This window comes from Calonectris borealis, chromosome 20 (genome assembly GCF_964195595.1).
Source record: "Calonectris borealis chromosome 20, bCalBor7.hap1.2, whole genome shotgun sequence".
Lineage (NCBI taxonomy): Eukaryota > Metazoa > Chordata > Aves > Procellariiformes > Procellariidae > Calonectris > Calonectris borealis.
The window spans coordinates 1,239,723-1,257,776 of record NC_134331.1 but is presented as its reverse complement, the minus strand read 5'-3'; the positions used below and the strand labels follow the sequence as shown (position 1 = coordinate 1,257,776).

The 18,054-nt window shown below is 47.8% G+C and overlaps 1 protein-coding gene across 7 annotated transcripts in view; it reads right to left on the bottom strand.

Annotated features, from left to right (window-relative positions):
- RPTOR (regulatory associated protein of MTOR complex 1) overlaps positions 1-18,054 on the bottom strand; it is a 160,885-nt gene that overhangs the window by 25,715 nt on the left and 117,116 nt on the right. For 5 of the 7 annotated variants that reach the window (XM_075169350.1, XM_075169348.1, XM_075169346.1 and 2 more), the window contains 5 exons: positions 17,736-17,804; positions 12,556-12,659; positions 11,371-11,554; positions 9,420-9,530; positions 905-1,010 (listed from right to left, as the gene is read on the bottom strand). In XM_075169350.1, coding sequence (XP_075025451.1) covers positions 905-1,010; positions 9,420-9,530; positions 11,371-11,554; positions 12,556-12,659; positions 17,736-17,804 — 574 coding nt within the window. The remainder of the gene's footprint in view (positions 1-904; positions 1,011-9,419; positions 9,531-11,370; positions 11,555-12,555; positions 12,660-17,735; positions 17,805-18,054) is intronic. The other 2 variants (XM_075169349.1, XM_075169347.1) reach the window with 1 other exon arrangement.

Genomic DNA, 18,054 nt, shown 5'->3' with positions numbered 1-18,054 from the left:
AGCAATCATTTACAGAGTTCAGCAGCGCAGGGAACATGAAAGACATCGCTGAGATGTCTTCGGAGCATCCCGAGGACACGTCCAGCAGCTCGGCAGAGCTGGTTTGCCATGACCAGCCATCCAAACGGTGTCTGACACACATCAAGCGCTGGCTGAGCCAGACTGCAGCTCTGAAGTTTATCCTACAATATTCTGCCTTCTATCCCTTTAAAAACATAACCTACGGTATCCATCCAAACTTTACAGGACAGGGAGGAAAAGCCCAAACGGTAAATCAACAGCATCTGTTAAGGGCCTCTGAATTATCGATTTCATGCCGGCTGCTCTGGCTCCCGCGGCGGTGCCGGCTGCGGTGGGGAGCACAGCTGCAGAGCTCAGCTGCTGCCCGCCAGCCCAGGGGCTCGGGAGCCAGTACCCGCACTGAAAATGGGATGCTGTGTCAATTCTCGTGCGGGTGGAAGCCTGCCTTCGCGGCAAGCTCTCTCCTCCTTCAAAGAAGTCATTGCTCCCGGGCTCCTCCGCTCCGCTGGACTCGGAGGTTAGCCAGCCCGGTGCTAGGCTCCGGCCGAGCGCTCCACTTGTGACCAACAACGTCATTTTCTAACACGGCGCTGTGGTTAAGTTTTCAAAGGGGAAGGCAGATGCTTGACATCTAAAGCGGTCACTCCCCTGATCTGGCGAACAAAACCAGCGGCCGAGAACGGAAAGGTGAGTGACTATTAGCGAAACACCCTGCAGCAGCATCGCCTCGCCCGCACACGGGAAGAGCGGAGGCACCTTCCCAATTTGAGGGTCAGCATGGGGTCATGATTAATCGGGGTTCTACAGGTCAGCGTCCTGACTAAGCGCAGTGCTCGGGGCTCGAGGAAGCTGCCTAGAGCGTGGGCAAAGGGAAGTCACTCACCCTTCTGGATGATCTTCTGGGCTTGCTTCCTGACACGAGCATTGCGCAGAAACCGCCACTCTCTCTCCTTGCGAATCTGGCTCTCCAAGTCATGCTCTTCTGGGATCTTTCAGTATATCAACATATTCACAACACAAAACAACAGTAACCATCAAAACCCCACGAATTACCTCTGCACCACACACTCACACACGCACGTCATACTAAGCCATAAATTCTTTAGGGTCCCCAGCTTCAGAGGCCGTAAACGGAGGAGCTCAGGGGACCTTATGTTATTAGATACTTGAGCATCCTTCTGATCATCCCCATCATCTGTAATCTCTTCCCCTTTCCTTTTGCTGTCCTATGTTTTGTTTTGTCTTTAAGCCGTAGGCATTTCTCCAAAGCGAATGACGTGGGGTTTCTGAAGAGCCATGCACGTTCAAACCACAGGGGCTGGCAAGAACCTCTTTCCACTGCACATCCAGTCACCGTAATTCCTTTCCTCCCTAAACAACGCAAGCCCCATTTCAGTGCAATACAGATTACTCTGCTTAGCACTTTTCATCTGAAAAGCATCACAGAGCAATCCTGAGATTAAAGACAGAACACAGCTTTGATACAGACGGAAAGCTCAGAACACATTGAAATCTTTCTTTCATTGCTAATAGATGACTGCAGGCCAAAAAAGGCATTACTTTATTTTCGAATCCCTGAGACGCCCAGGTTACCAACATCACATTTACTAGCAACGGCAACTGTTTCAGTTTCCCATTTCAGAACTGGTTGCAAGAAAACGGTGCCCCTGTGTGCCCCTGAAATTGGAGAGAGGCCCTGGAGCAGTACACAGCCACTCTGCTCTATTTTATTATATTTATTCACACCCCATAGCTCCAGGCTTCGCCATGCTACCATGGCTTTGCTGCAAAATCTGTCCTCGAGCCAGAGGGCCGGTTCGGGATTCTGCGCCAGCACTACCGGCAGCTCCTGCCGGGGCAAGTCACGGTGCTGCTCCTAAGGACTGGCAGAGACCACGGGTACTCGTACCCTTAGTCAAAGTACAGGACTAAAGGGAACAAACTCACAATGTCTCCCCCCCAAACCACTGCAGGAGTTACATATGATGTGGCTTTTATTTAATGCTTAAAAAGCTATCCAAGACTAGCAACACCACTGCTCTAGAAACCCTCGCGTCAATTAAGGAGCTGAGCTACAGGACTCTAACCTAGCTTCTTTTGATGATGGCTGTTCCAAGAGGAGTAACCCTCGGAGAAGGGAGACGTAGAAGACAAAGTCCTTTCACTCCTTCCCCATTCCCCACAAACACACACTTTTTTTTCCTGAATAAGAAAGTACTTAAATCGTCTGTCACTATTATATATACTGTCTTAAAATGCACTATGCTTTGGAAAACAACTATTACTGAGCTAAATTTCTGCTTCTTCAAAATAAATAAAAAATAAGAAACCCACCCTCCACCCTTCCTCCTGGGGGAAGAAAAAAAAAAAAGCACTACTATTTCAATTTTTCAAGAATACAACATCTTTTACAAAGGCAATGACAAATGAGCAATAATGTAAAGCAATAAACAAACCTAAGATAAATACATCAAAGCAGATTTGAAAGCAGAGAGATTACACCTACACCTTAATGAAAATCCAGCTTCTCTGGGAATAAATTAAAGCAAGACCTAAAAGGCCAGGGGAAGAGAAGGGAACAAGCAGAATGGTAAATTCTCCTGGAGGCACCCAGCGGCTTTCACAGTTCAGGACTAAGAAATACGCAGTTATGCAGTTGAGCAAAGCACTCGTCATTCCAGCAGATAAAGAATATCAGATTAAAGGAGCTGCTGGGCTTCTCAGGTCTGAAGAAGAATAACTCAACTCTTCCAAGGAGGCTGAGCAGGCAGTTGTTTTTATCATCCGATACCAGTAATAACGATTCCTCCTATAATGAGCTCTCCCCGGTACGGTCCCTGGACACCACAGCATCAGTGGACCGCACGTGGCAAGACGAGCCTCAGACAGGGCTGGACGCGCGCTCAGCGCGAGTGGCTGTAGGATGAAATACTCTGACCAGAGGGAGACAGCGAGCAGGCTCCCCGTCACGAGGAACAGCGAAGCAAAAAGGCACGTACGCAGGCCAGGCCAGTCACGCCAAGCTCAAGACCAGCAAACACCCCTCCATCCATGCTACTCGGTGCCGGCCCGTCCTCCCCAGCTCGCTAGGACAGCTTCTGCCTCGGCCACTGCTGAAGAGCAGTGAATGGGTTTTGGTGGCAGAAGTGGTCTTTCCATTCATAAAGCCACCTGCCTGGTGTGTCCTGCACACCACCTGCAAGCAGAGGAGCAGAGGGCAAAAGGGACTGCGCAAGAAACCAAGACAGAAGAATGGCCAGCACCACCTATAGCTTGTCACGATGGGATGACAAATCTCTGGGGAAGTTCTGGCAGGCTGGCTCGTGAGAAATCTCCAACACTGCCTGTTATGTTGAAACTGTATATATTGATGGCTTTGGAGACGATCAACTGCCAGATGTCCAACCATCAAAGGTCCTACCGCTAACAACCCAAAGCCCACACACAGCTGAGATCCTTTCAGAAACGCAAGTGAAGACCTGTGCAATGAACGCAGCAAGAGCCCAAGATTTTATTGTAAAGAGTACAACTCCTCCTCCCCAACAACGCCAAAGCATTTATTTGTGAAAACGCACATACAGATCCCTTTAAAACTGCGTGCAACTATGTGAGCTCCTTGCGTGGTACCGCTGACCCCGAGAGGCTGCAGCGTGCAGGCCAAGCTCTCCGATGGGAACGCGTGTTCACGGAGAGCGGGCTGCTGAGCGCGCGTTCCCGAGGTGCAGAGGGATGCAGGCGCGTGTCCCTGTCCACCTGTGCCGGTTCCTGCAGCTCCTCCTTTCCAGGCTGCAGGTTCCTGCAGCTCCTCCTTTCCAGGCTGCCTGCAGGCAGGGCCCGGCTCCACCCCGTGCGTATTCACACACGTCGCACGCCCCTTCTCCTCATTGAAACCTCGTCTTCTGGCGCACATTTACTGTCCTTTCAACTGTAGCATTCTGCTGCATCCTTGAGTCCTGCATTCATCCGCAGGTCCTTAAAAAAGGAATTAAAACAGCTATTATCATTTCCTTAGGTAGAGAATAAAGGCATCTTTACTGCCCGCTACTTAAGGCTTTCCTCTCTGCTGTCTGGTCAGAGCTGACAATGACAAAATCCTTCTGTATCTTGTTAGACGTGATCTCCGATTGCTTTGACCGTTCTGGAGACAACACTTGTGCTGGGTGAGGTAACAGCGACCTGTGCTATGCCCGGTCAGCAAAAGTGTTTCCTCACAGAAACCAAACATACCCCGTCTCTGCCACCGCAGGCGGCTCCCTCCTGCAGACACCCGGCGCTCCGGGGGAGGGCAGCAGCCAAAGCTGACGCTGTAGACATACCAGGAGAGATTATTTCACTGCCTCAGATCCCCAGCACGTTACTGAGATGCCATGCACGAGTAAGGCACCAACGGACGAGGGGAGAGAAGGGCCCTGCCTCTATTTTCCTGCATGGAATCCTCTCTAATCAGTCGCTTTTTGTTTCAGTTCCTCTGTTTGCATCTGCACTGCCGGTGTGCTGCTTGACTGTGACAAACCTGAAAGCTGGACACCACCCCAGCAAAAGCCTTTCCTCCCCCAGAACAGCAAAGAACAGATGATGTCTCTACCTGGCCTGTTCCACTTTGGGTGCCCGGGCATCTTCCTGCAGCACCTGCGATTCACGTATGCTCTAGGGCAGCCTCTGCTTCCACAAGGTTTGCCATCTTTGTCTTCCTCTTCTTCCTCTGACGATGCGAGCAAAGGGGACTCCCAGATGCTCGCCCAGAGCTGTGTTGCGAAGGGGTTATATCCATGTATCGCTTTACGATGCAGTCCAGCTCCTTGCAGTAGGAGAAAACTAAGGGCATATGTTAAAGTCTTGGCTTTGGTGCAGTTGACTCAACCAACCGTATTCTCTGTGCCAAAGGTTCTGCAGATGGGAGATGTCATCACCTTGGAACTGGTAAGGGAGGTTCCTGCAAAGATGCTTCCGCCAGGATCTGTGTGTGTCCAAGAGCTTCCCCCAGGTCCAGCTGGGATCACAGCTGAAAATGCCCAAAATATACTTGCCGAGCGCTAGATACTTACTGTAGGTGGCTCACTTCTGATCCAGACTCTGGGTCTCACCAGTCCCAGTGTCACCATTAAGCTGATTGATGCTGGCTGGAATTTGGTGAACAGCCAAATTAAAAGGAAAAAGTAATGGGGCCTGAGCCTGCATAGAAAGAAACCTGGCACGATTTTTCGATACTGCGGGAGGGTCACGGAGCTTTGAGAGAAGAAAACTGGCAAGAATAAGGCAGAAAAATCCCTGTGGGTCCTTCCAAAGTGTTATCAGAGAGTAAACGTACAATACCCTTAATGAAATAAACTCCGTTGAACTCAACTCATCCTTAAAAAGTGTTGCAAATAACTGTAACCTAGCAGAGACGCTCTATACTAGTTCAGTTAAGCATGACACAGGCAATTAGTGTACTCCGGCTAAACAGGCAAGGTTTTGACCGACTGAGCAGAAAGAGTCAGAGCATGCAGGAAAAATGCAATCCTGTCCTCCCATGCCCATTTGCCTGCGGAACAGAGCTGTACGGATGATCTCGTCAGGAGGGAGCAATAATCTATGAAAATATGAACCCCACAGAACACGTCACGAGGGAACTTCTGGTGACAAGCAAGCACGGGAGTACATCAGGATGTGTGTGTAGCAGAGAGCTGTGACCTCTAGCCCAGCTGCTGCTGGCTGGAAAAACAGAAATTATGATTCAAAAGAACTAACTATTTAGGCTCATCATTCATGTCTTTGTCTCCCTCCCAGCCAGCTCCCATTTAAGCATCAGAAAGTCACTTCACTAAACAACAGCCCGGTTTTGGCTGTTGCTCAGCTCTCCTCCGAGCAGAGCTCCCAGCGGTACGGTGGGAGTCTCAAACAGTGCCGCATGACGAGGATCACGACATGCCACCGATTCCTAATATCTCGGAGCTTCCACTCAGACAGAAACCAATTACGATTCTGAAGCCTCCCACCAAGCAGTGTCATTTGAAAGCCAACAAAGTTTTTCTTCTTTAACACTTTGTCTCTCCCTCTCGACATGGAAGTCAGCTTGGAGGGGAGCAGGGAGGATTCAGCAGACGGCTCCAGTAGTAGGTGCAGTTCTTCCCTGGTTAACGTTACTGCAGCAATTGCCCGGAAGGCTCACTTCTCTGCCAGGACTTTGAACATCGGCCAAGACACAGCGCTGAAGTTAAGGCAGGGATTTATCAGGAAGGATTTCTTATGTAATTCTCACCTTCCAGGATCCTTACCAGCTCCTGCCTGCATGTTCTGCCAGTCCTGGAAATAACAGACGCTGGCTCCCGCTCTCCTTGACTCAGGGCTTCCTGACAGCTGGCAGCTCGGTTTTCCTGAGCCTCTCAGTCCAAGGCCGCCTGTGGTTAGAACAGCCTTTTGCCACAGGAGTTTCGGGGGGAGGGAAGACTTTTGTAGAGATCAGAGCTAGGGCAGGTATCTGTATTTCCTGGCACACTGAGAATTCACAATGCAGTATTTTCTTTCTCCATTTATTTGATTAGATAATCAATAAATCAAATTCGGTATGATGGCTTGAAACCGAGCCAGTGATTTACACTCAATGTTTCCAGTGAAAGCATTCTCAGAGCAAGGTCTATGAAGCAAAACTAAATTCATAAATTAAATATGACTAAGATGCACTCACAGTCACTTTATGTTTATTCATTACAGGAATAGTTGTCTTGTCTTTCCCTGTTTATGATGGTAGGCTGCATCTCCAAATGAAGTATCGGAATTAAACATCAATGTCATCTTTTTCCATCAGTACTCGGTAGACTTTACTCTTTGCCTTTCTCATGAGGCTGAAGTTCCCAAAAGACAGCAGCCACCAGCCAGGGCTGTTTGTTCTAGGAGAGGAGCACTCCGTAGAAACTCGGCCAACACCCGAGTTACCGGATGGCCGGTCCTGCCCGATTGCACAGCAGCAATCAAGGAACGCCAAAGAAAGTTCTCGTAGAGGGACTTCTCCCTGTCCCTTGCACACACACCACCCACTCTAATTACAAAGGTACGTATAATTCCCTGTTAGTACAGCATAACACGCAAGTTTTTCTGCCTCTACTTGGCCTTTTAAAGCTGCTTTACACAAGTAATGGGGAAATCAATTCACTTCCTTGTTTTATTAGAAAACATGGTTTTGTTTTGCTCAAACGTTACCTAAAACATTGCTGTTGAGGACAGTCTGTGCTCAGAAAACCCAACCCCAGTCAGCGAGTATTTCCAAGCGAAAACACTTCGGAAACTATGAAAAGAACCCTCGCTGTCACATGCTACCGCTCCTCTAGACCAGTGAAAGCTGAAGAGACAGACCTCTGCACACACCGGGCGTAGTCTGCAGCACCTTCGTTCTCGTGGCGAGACACTGAACGCTCTGGGACGCACTGGGGTGCAGGGAAGCCCTCAGTTCCCATGACTCCCCTCCCCGGCTTCTACGAATCAGTACAGGAATGCTCCACATCCTTCCTTTCCTCCCCCGCATAATCCTCTCTATTTTATGCGCGTGAAGTACTAAACCCATCCACACACACAACGCTCCCCATCCACACGCTGAACCTGCCGTTGATTGGCTGTCTACCATGATTTATTTTATCAATAAAGACATCCCTCTTCACAGGGAAAAGCTTTCCTTAGAAAGTAGACAAATGTTTTTAATAAGAACTAAGCGATGGAACATCCTCCTCCTCTTGTACTCTCTCCTGGACTTCAATCAAGACACCGAATCTCATCTTGATGAGAGAAAACCCTGGTTTAAAGCTTGACCAAGCAACCAAGCCCCACAGGCCAGATGTATCTCCTAATAAATTATTCTGCTGATGATATCAGAAGAAAGTTAATTTCACTAGCGTTGAGGAAGTGTCAGGCAATCACTTTACCATCTAGTCTTTCCTCCTGGTGATTCTCTAAAGAAATCAAAGCTACACAGAAACTGGCTGCCATGTAACTAGTTTTCTGATATCCTTAAACTTGGGGGCAATTACCTCACCTCATCACCAAACAATTTAACACGCCTAAAGAGTGGAAGAAGCAGTGACGGATGGCTCAGCGGCAATTCTTGGATGAAACAGCACATAAAATGTACAGTTTCTTCATTATTAAGATTAAATATCAGTGGTTGCATATAAACATCCGTTAGTGGAGTTGCTCAGGTAATCGCATTTTTACAGACTGTGCATTATTATTCACAGAAATTGCAATACCTCCAAGAAATTAAGCTGAAAGTTCTGTTGCAGTTCGAGCTGTTTGACTCCCAAGGTAGCTGGAGGCTTGCCTTACCGTGTTTGCTTATAATAAGGTGAGATTTACTGCATGCTTTTATTTCATACTTAAAATTGAAACCTGATCTTTGGCTAAAAGATTCTGGGAATTTAACAGTATCTCTTCCCAGTCACGGATGATCTTTGCCCATCTTTTAAGAGCTCCGTTTTATTTTTTTTTTCCTTGAACAAGGCTTCAGTGTATCTCTCACTTCACATAAAGCCAACTTAGTTACCAGAAGACACTAATTTCTAAAGAGATCTCAATGGAGAGTTGTCATTAACACCGTTGTTCTTTGCCATAATAGAACTTTTTTTTTAAACTTTAAAAAACAACAAGGATGCTTCCAAAGTTTCCCCCAGGCAGTCGTGTGGATGTCCAGTCACTATCACTTTCTCCTTTTCAAGTTAAAGGCGTCTACAGAGGGTGCCCGTAAGCGGAGCACAGCTCTGAAGTCACACCAGAGAACAGAGTCAAGCCTTCGAGCGGAGGGTACGTCCTGCTGCCACTGGGATTACGTGGTGTTCGCTCTGGGCAGCGGTCTCCACCGCTTCTCTGCTTGTTTTAGCATCACCACAGCCAGAAAATTCAGCTAGAACGTCAGAAAGAAAACAGCATCTCTCCTTCTCCAGCCTCTCACAGCCCCTTCTGGAATAAAGGATCTTCCTTACTCCATTTATTTATATTCAGTTAATGTTTACTATAACACAATTTTCAATATATAGACAAGCACACAACATTTAAAATGAAACAACTCTGCAATGCAATCTGCAACTGTGCAAAACTGGTGGATCTGGACTAGCTACAGAACCTCCCCTCATTTTTACGTTTGCTCTTGAACGTGCTCCATGGGGTTTTGTTCTGGGCTCTTTCCCTAGTAATGCACCACCGTCCCGCCTGTCACTAACGCTTCTGCTCCCTCTGATGACCTCTTCCCTCTTACTTCACAAACACAGAGCAGCATGATGCAGGTAAGTCCATTCCTTTCCCTCTCCAGACTGAAGGAAAAGGAAGGCAAAAAGAACAGAGAAAGCCACTAGCCTACGCTCAGGACACCAGCACTTTCAAGAGCTGCAGTGCTGTGATTCAGCAAGCACGCACAGAGAGAACAAAGTTATTACCTTCATGACTGGCTGAGCAAAATACTTCGCACTCCAGTCACAAAACCCCGTCTGCACCGTGGCTGAAATGAAACTTTTGTGTCCAACGGTATCATCGGCATCGTCAGTAGTCTGTCCAGAGAGAGAACAGGGTGTTAACCCACGCCCCTCCCATTCACGCAGCCAAGATGCATACACAGTAATACCCAGATTCAACAGATCACCAGGCAGAAAAAAGCTCAAACACATTACCAAGGATACGAAATTTTTTACATGTAACTTTAAGATCACTGTCGTAACATTAACTCTTCGGAAATGTGCAAATTCCCTCATCTGCACAGCACAAGACATAATCAGGCTACCGTACGCATCAGGGCTGAAGCACTAGTGCATCATCAAATCGAGTCCCAGGGTGAGTTTTCTCATGGTCTCCCAAGCACCTGGCATAAGAAACAGTGGAGCAGTGAAGATGATTCGGGATACACAGCCGGACACAGCTTCACATCAAGGGTGTACAGGCATTGAGTATCGGTTACGAAGCGCAAGACATCCAAAAAGAAAACGGACAGACCACTCCATTCAACCAGTCTTCAATCATTTTTTCAGAAATATGATGCAGGCTAGTGCTGCCGTCCCCACGAGAAGTGAAGGTGTTCCTGCTAGGGCTTCAACATTTTTTTTTTTTAATCACACGGAAGAACTGGCTCTCCACCTCCGGTAGCTTCTGTGAGATCACTCATTAAAGAAAGGCAGAAATGCCAATTTAAGTGAAGAGCAGTCACTTCTCAGGAGTCAGAACATCCGAAAGCTGTGCCGTCCACTTGTCCTGTGGACTGCAATGCACGTACCTCACAGCTTCAGATGGGAGAATCCTTCCTTTTTATAGTGCCAGGAGGGAGAAAAGGAGGGTCGGTGTCCTCCCCCACCACGCTCTGTGCACTAGCACAGGCAGCAGAACACACCTGCTGCCTTTTCAGTTCCCTCTCGTCCACAGAGCCAGCACCAGAAAAGTCCTGGAAATGCGCTGAAGTAGGGGGAGAGGTAGACACAAAACTACTGCCAGGTGGCTGAACCCTGAAGAACACTGGCCATTGATAAGTACGGTCTCCATCTTCAAGTGATGGCCACAAGCACGTCCGAGCGTGCTTGGGCTCAACAATATTCATACGACATGACTCATCTGAAGTCATCTGAAGGTGACATCCAGCATCCTTTGTGCATACTAAAATCTGACTGATTGCTCTACTTGGCACCACATCAGTCCTTCATGCTTCTGTAAGTGGAAAAATGCCCAGTACCTGACGACTGTCTTCAGAATGCTAAAACGTATGCAAAACCCTTGCTGGCTTGCTTGCATGCTGAAAAGAGGAGTCACCGCCATTCCTCCCAGAGGTCCTCACAGCTCTTGACTGAGCCGCTCTCTCCCAGCAGGGCGACCTGCTACGAGCTTTGGTCTTCCTGGGAATAGTCTGGGCTCACGTCCCCCCGTGCGCATAGTGAAGAGAGGCTGCCAGGCGCGGAGCGGGTCAGAACCGCTGGAAAGAAGGTGAATATTCTGGCGCAGGAGCACCTATCAGTCTCTCGAGAGGAACGCCAGTTTGTGGGTTAAAGGTTTCCCTCCTCAGTCCCTGCTTTCCTGAGGTTGGAGAAAAAGCACTTGAGGGTCACAAATCTGACTCTGCACTATGACTCACACAGACAAATGTTCATGAAAGAATAAACAATCAATTCTGATTAAACGCTTCTTAGTAGCAGACGTGAATAATGCCCTATCAAAAGCTATAAAAAAAAATTATCCTGAAGAAAAAAAAATTAATCAATTTTTATTTTACTGGTTAGGGGAAGCCAATCTGGAGTTAACAGCAGCTAGAAGCAAACAACAGATATGTAGAAATAAAACACAAAGAACAGAATGCGTAAGAAAACCCAGAGGAGCAGGGAAGTAGTCAGACCTGAAAGCAAGTCTCTTTACCTGTTCCGGCCCTTTGTCAAACATTTTTCTTGTCCTGGGGAATTGGTGGGAGTGGGGAGTATACTGAACCCCCATGTTGCCGACATTGGCAGGTCTTACAGACGTGATGTCCCGACTGACTGGCTGTTTTGTCACATCATTTGTCAGGCTGGAGCTGCTCGTACTAGTGGTGGGAGGCGACCCTCTAAAGACCAAAAAAGAGGGAAAGGATTTAGGTATCACTGGACATGAGACTACATAGACATGTAATATGAATTACATTACTTTTACTTTGTTTCTTTCTTACAAGATTTATACTTCACTGCTGTGCTTCCTCTACAAAAAACCAAAAAAGAGAAGAACACAATCGCCCCATCCCCTCCCAAAGACATACAAGCCCCAAAGCAAGAGTGAACCTCGACTGCACCAACTCCAGACTGAGGATAAGAAAATCAACATTTTGGGAAGCTGCAGGTCCAGCGGTCACACGCCCACAGGTCACTATGTCTGATCTAAGGCACACCAACTAGCCGCTGCATTTCAACGGGGAAACTGGAAGCCCACAGGAAAGCATTTCAATTTACATGTAAACTGAGATTTATCTAATTGCACAGTTACGTTATACTATCAGAAAACATAAAAAAAAATCACTGTGCAGTTCTGGGCCCTTCGTTTCAACTGTGAATCTTTCTGGTGCACATTGATTATGGGGCTGCTAGATCTAAAGCCTGGTGTTTTCTCTTGGAGAGCAGGTTTTGGGAAATAATCAATTTTCAAATCCTAGCTTTGCCCGTACCATTATCTCAATTTCACTGCAGTTTGGGCATCGCTTGTTGATCATCAGACAACCCTGGCTTTTATCAGCTGAAAGTGCAGAAAACACAGATTAGACTTCAATGGGAAATTTGGATACCACACAGGTCAGGCCAAAATGCATCAGTAAAAATCAGCAAGTTCGCTCTTCCCTTCAATTCATCTCTAGATAATTAGTGTGGCTTGCTACTCTTTGTCCTAAAAAGCAATACAGGAAGAAACTCCCCACCTTTTCCCAGAGCTTCTGTTTCTGAACACCGTACAGTGCTGCACCAGAGACCGTGGCAGGTTCACTCTGCTGCAGTTAACCGGGACGGCTGCTTGAGCCCTGACTGGCGGGGGGCACCTAAACCCACTGCGGCGAAAGCGCTGGAGAGCAAGGCTGGAGCTTACCCCACTTGGTGGATGTGCATGCCCTTGTTGGTGGGGCTGGCAGGGGCCGACTGAGTCAGCGAGGAGGTGTCGAGGATGCGCTGGGGGCGAGCGTTTACTGTTGCCTAGAGAAAAAACACAGCAGAGTCCTGAACAGACAAGACTGCAAGACACCAGCCGCAGCCGTTTATTATCTAAAGCAACTGCACACCTGGGGTTAAATGAAGTTAAGCTCTCCATCAGTGTGCGTGTGGGTGTTTAAAAATGTATATGAAAAAAAGCCCCTGCGCAGTTCCCAACGCATAAGATGATTTTACTACTTTTTTAGTCAGAAAACACTCACCAGAAAGCACCCTTCTGTTACTTCAAAGGGAAATGCCTTTGACTAACACGTAAGCCTCTTCCCTAAACCAGCTGCAGCCTACGACCCGTACCAGCGCTTCGAAACAAGCTGCCGCCGGGCAGGCGGACGGCCCGGGGCTCCCCCTCAGCAGCCAGGCTCCCCCCCCCACCTCGCGACACAGGACTGCTCTTCTCACCGCAACGACAATGTGAGCGCCCGTTCTGACCCCGATTTCATGTTCGAGTCAGAACTCCCCTCGTGAACCCGGCAGCTGCCTGAAACGGCCTCCTGCTGCTGCTCCATCTCCCCTAACGGGAGCCAAGCTTTCCCGGGGACCGCGGAGGACGCCCTTCCCAGCAGCACCACGTCCGCTCCTACGGGGACGGCAGGGGTTTACACGCTTGGGTTGCTCCGAGCTCTACAAAGCACAGCCCGTCCTCCTGCAAAACGGCACCCGGGCACTCAGCCACCAGCCAGAAGAGACCTTTCTGAAAGAGCCTGCGAAGTTACGGTCCCTTCTCCCGGGGAGGGCCTCACACGCAAGCGGGGAAAGGCTATGTCACCCTCTCGCACTCCTCCAGGCTGAGCGCGCTGCTCACACCTGCAAACAAGCCTCCCCTTGAGAACGGGAGGAGTCCTCCATTGCTCACGGACTCCCTTCCTCCTCTTCCACGTTACCCTGCCTTCTGCGACATGTTTGAAATTTCTCACATATTGAAATAACTTTTAAAGGAAGCCCCAGACTGGCACAGAAAACCCGGAGGGACAAATACGGCTATCCCACAGGCAAGCTGACTTCTCTCTTCAAACACTAAGAAAATCCACATCTCGCAGCAGAGGAGCCGAGTCTCAGGTGACGACACCAGGGCTTGCATCCAGCTAAAACCAAGCTGAGCAAGGGAAGACCAGCAGCTACTGAAACACAGAGCGCACAAAAAGCAAGAGCACGGTCTTTCGGAGGCCAGACAGCTAACGAGCCTTTTATAAGTTAACGCCTTACAAGGCGGAACCAACAACCGTCGTGAACAACAGTATCCGTCTTTGCACTCAAAGCCCGCACGTGTCTGCTGCAGAGAGAAATCCGAGGTGCTTGTGCGTGGCAGACAGGCTGCCCTCTCCTTGCAGGAGCCAAAAGGCCTTCTGAGACAGCCTCCACCTCTCCCTTCCTCAAGCGGCCCGGCGAGGTTTCCACCTCCCTCGCCTCGGCAGGGTTCGAGCCCTCCTGACCATTCGTCTGGCGCCGAAGGGTAGGAGCGGTGGTGACCGTCCCCGCCCAGCGCACCCACACCACTGCAAGCGCCAGATTGCTACGGCTGGGAAGGCAAGTGCCGCGACCTCGGTTAGCCTGGCTGCCCCCGAGCCCGCCGCCTCGTGCAAGACAAGCTCGTTTCACGTGTTATTTCCCTCCTCTTCGTACGGGGGTGGGGGGCCCTAAAGGTCACTCATCTCTCCACCACTCAGGAACGCAGGGGGGTCTCCGGTGAGCAGACGTTACTACACGGGGCTGGGACAGGCGATCACCCCATGAGAATGGAAAGAAAGCAGAAACAATTTAGCAACTAGTGACATATTATTATTAACTAATTTTAATTAGTCACAGAAGGCTCAGTTTTAAGATTCCCGCAGTCAGGTCTCTGCCACCTGAAATGGGTCAGGTCTCCTTGTTTCACAGCAGAGGGACAAGGTCAGCTAACGATAATTTGCTGAAGGGGTACACAGAGAGATGAGCGTGGCAGACAACCTTCCTTTTCCTGGGAAAAATAAAAAAGCAATTTCTTTTCTGAAGGCAGCGAGCAGTGCGAGGGCCGCAGTTCAGTGATATGACAGCGTATTTTGCTGGAGGCAGCAGCTCCCCGTTTCCTGGGGATTTGCGCCGTTGCCAGTCAAATCATCTCTTTTCAGGAGGGGAGATGGTAATTCATAATTTTGCAAACTGACTCTAGGTTAAAGAAAAAGAGCACACTCTCAGAATTCCTTGCTCATGCACAGAAAAGCCTGAACCGAGGAACGATGTCGTGGAGGAATAACTCCTGGTATAATTCAGCCTCGAGCCTTCCATTTAAAACAGCTGGGTGAAGCAACCTGGGAGGAAGGAAACTTTCCTTAATTAATTGTGATTCCAAAAAGTCTTAAAAGGCCAACATTGCTTACTGGGGCCTTTTTGATTGTTTTGGTACGGGCAAAAAGTGTGTTTGGGATTTTTTAAAAGATCGGGCTGGGAGTGAGAGTTGTACCATTCCAGTCTGCATCATAAATATAAATCACAACACCGCCACAATCTGTGTGAGAACTAGCAACGTCTAATCAGCCCGTGAAATAAAACGGCATATTTCACATCCAGGAAGCATGCACGTCTGTGCAACCTACTCACCGGCTGCTCAGAAAGACATCACCCTATTTAAAGACCACTGGAGTTCTCCTGTCGATAAAGATCTATATTCATGGCTCTGTTAAAAAACCTGAATAGGACTGGTCCCATTTGAAAACTAAAATTCTGCTTTAAATTCATGCAGTGCCTTACAAGTAACTGTTTTACAAATGCAGACTTTAACCTGGACTTCTGCACAATCACAAAACTCACAGTACTGGTCCCATGTTTTACTGCAGGGGATTAAAAAGCGTAGCAATATTTACTTCTTCTAAGCTCTCCAGCGACACTGCTCTCAATGTGTTGTCTGATCACCCATCAGGGCAACCGAGTTAGACGACTAACACCTGCCTGGTACAAAATATGTTTAAAAATCATAAAGACTTAAAGCACAGAGCTTGGCAACATTTTGTAGCTAAATATTTAGTTCACCAAAAATGAAGATGCAGTTCACCATCCGGAAGTATAAGCCCACGGCTAATTTGTTCAGGTCTTTCAGCTAAGAAGCCCAACAGTAACAGGCAACGTCGTGCAGGTCGCAGTGCTTTGTTCAGCTGTTAATATGAGAAACCTTCAGCTGTCCAAGTTCAAAATGAAGCCTCTTGTTCCTTGCATTTTGTATTAATTAGAACAAAGGGATTAAAGCCCTAGAATATTCAAGTGCTTTACTTCACCTGAAGCAGTATTTTTGTTTAAGCAAGAAAATCAACTTTTGTTTTTATTCAATGAAACTCAAACAACAAAATGGAAAATGCATTGTTTGCACATACTCGGGAGGACCAAAGGGCCCGCGAGCAGCATCCAGGCTGCTCCCTTTTACATCCAACAAAGCTTCATTAGCACCAAGCAAAGATCTCAGGATACAGTTAGCAAAAATTTAATTGTTACGAATTTGCATTACACACGAGACAACTCCTATAATCTGTCTGAGCTCACACCAGCAGAGACACGGAGTTCAGGCTGTAAATCCTGGCAGCACTGCTCACAGCGGGAGCTTTGTCCATAATGAAATGAATAAAGGCCAGATCATAACCCAGGATCTGAAGCCTTAACTTCCATTTTGGTGGGCAGTTAATAGGATTTTTTTTTTTTTTTTAAATAAAAAAAGCCTTTTTAGAAGCCACCTAAGCCAGGTGGTACTGGCAAACAGCAAAGCCCACAGTATCATGAAGCGTACAGCAATTAGCCCACTATATACGCAGCTGCCCAAACCAGATTTTTAAATACTTTCCTTATGGATCTTATGGCTAAGGCAAAGAAGAACAAATAAGTTTTGTTCACTGAAGCATCCCCAGATAAAAATCTTTGTAAATGGGAATGCTTCTTTTATTATTTTGCAACACCGTGTGAAAAGCCGTTGCCTTAGAAAGCCAGGGACAGAGCTGCTGCCCGAGAAGCAGAGCATGAGATGCAGGATAGCCATCCACTTGAGCTTTTGGACTCCTTTCAGCACCAAGACATCTAGGTCCAAACTTGTCAGAATCAACACAGAATTTACCAAACCAGTTGTAACATTCACTACGGATATCACACATAATGATCAAAATTCCTGCTGGCTAAGCAGGCCCATAGCAGTGCTAGTGAAGACGTCTGCAGGGCACAGCAGCGCCTCTGTTAATATTTATACATCTCTTTCCACTAGCAAGGGAGTAAGTCCTGAAAAAATACTTAAGACAGGAAAGCAGATCTGGTTCCTCTTTGCGCCCTTTTTAATCCCATAGTAGGAGTAACACTTCATTTTGCAAAGAGCCCTCCAAAATACAAAACTGAAATAGTTTCATCCATCTAGAGCAGAGAGAGGGAAATCTTTCACCTTTTCCTTTTCTTATTGACCTTAGTTTGGCATCTCCAGCCTGACAGTAATTTGTAGTACATCTGAATCACCAGGGAGGGCTGACCTCGTTGCCCCACTGTAAAATAATTCTCTACCCCAAACCCCAGACTTTACCGCTCACCGACACGAGTGTAAAACAAATACGAGAGTTCAAATAAGTAACTATTTTCTCAATAGAAAATCAGATTTAAAAGCAAGAAATCTCTAAGGCATTAAAATGGTAGTGCACAATGCTGGCATCTCTTACTGCAACCTTGGCTTAGGAGCCTAGGTCTGAAGATCTAGGATTATTCACTGGAAATCATCAGTAAGAGACGTCACCCTGCATTGCAATGGCTCATGGTCTGGATGCTAGAGCAACTAGAAAGCACGTGGGGAGGGCTGCGTTCAGACAGCTTTCCGACCACCGGCTGGGGCGGACGGGGGAAGGCAGTGGTGAGAAGATGTTCTGGGGTGGCCTGTGCTTCGTTTCAGGTGGAAGGTGAGGGTGCTTCTACAGCTCCCTAAGCTGGCAGTTCCGAATCAGCAGTGATGGCAGCCTCCAGGGACATCTTGTCACCCTTGGAGGATGAAATGTGATGAGGATGGTGGTTTAGGCGGATCAGGCCTGGGTTGAAGAGGTGAGTAGTGGCAGGGGTGTCTGCATGCTGACTCACATGTACTAGTTCACCTGGATTGGAGAGCCGTTGTGGCTTCAGTCTGCAGGCCAGTCCCACTTGCATAATCTAAATCAGTTTGCAAACGGATAATTCAATGAAGTATATTTAAGGTTTCTCCCAGGGACTGATCTAGATAAGTAGACTTCTAAACAAGACCTACTGTCTAAGTTCTGTCCCTAATTTGTACCCTAGAACAATCCCAGGCCCTCCCCCATTTATTTACTTTATCTGATCAAGAGTTCATATGAGCGTTTATCATTCTGAACCATTAAAAGCTCCTTCTGCAATAGATCCAGACTGAACTAGGGCCACTTAC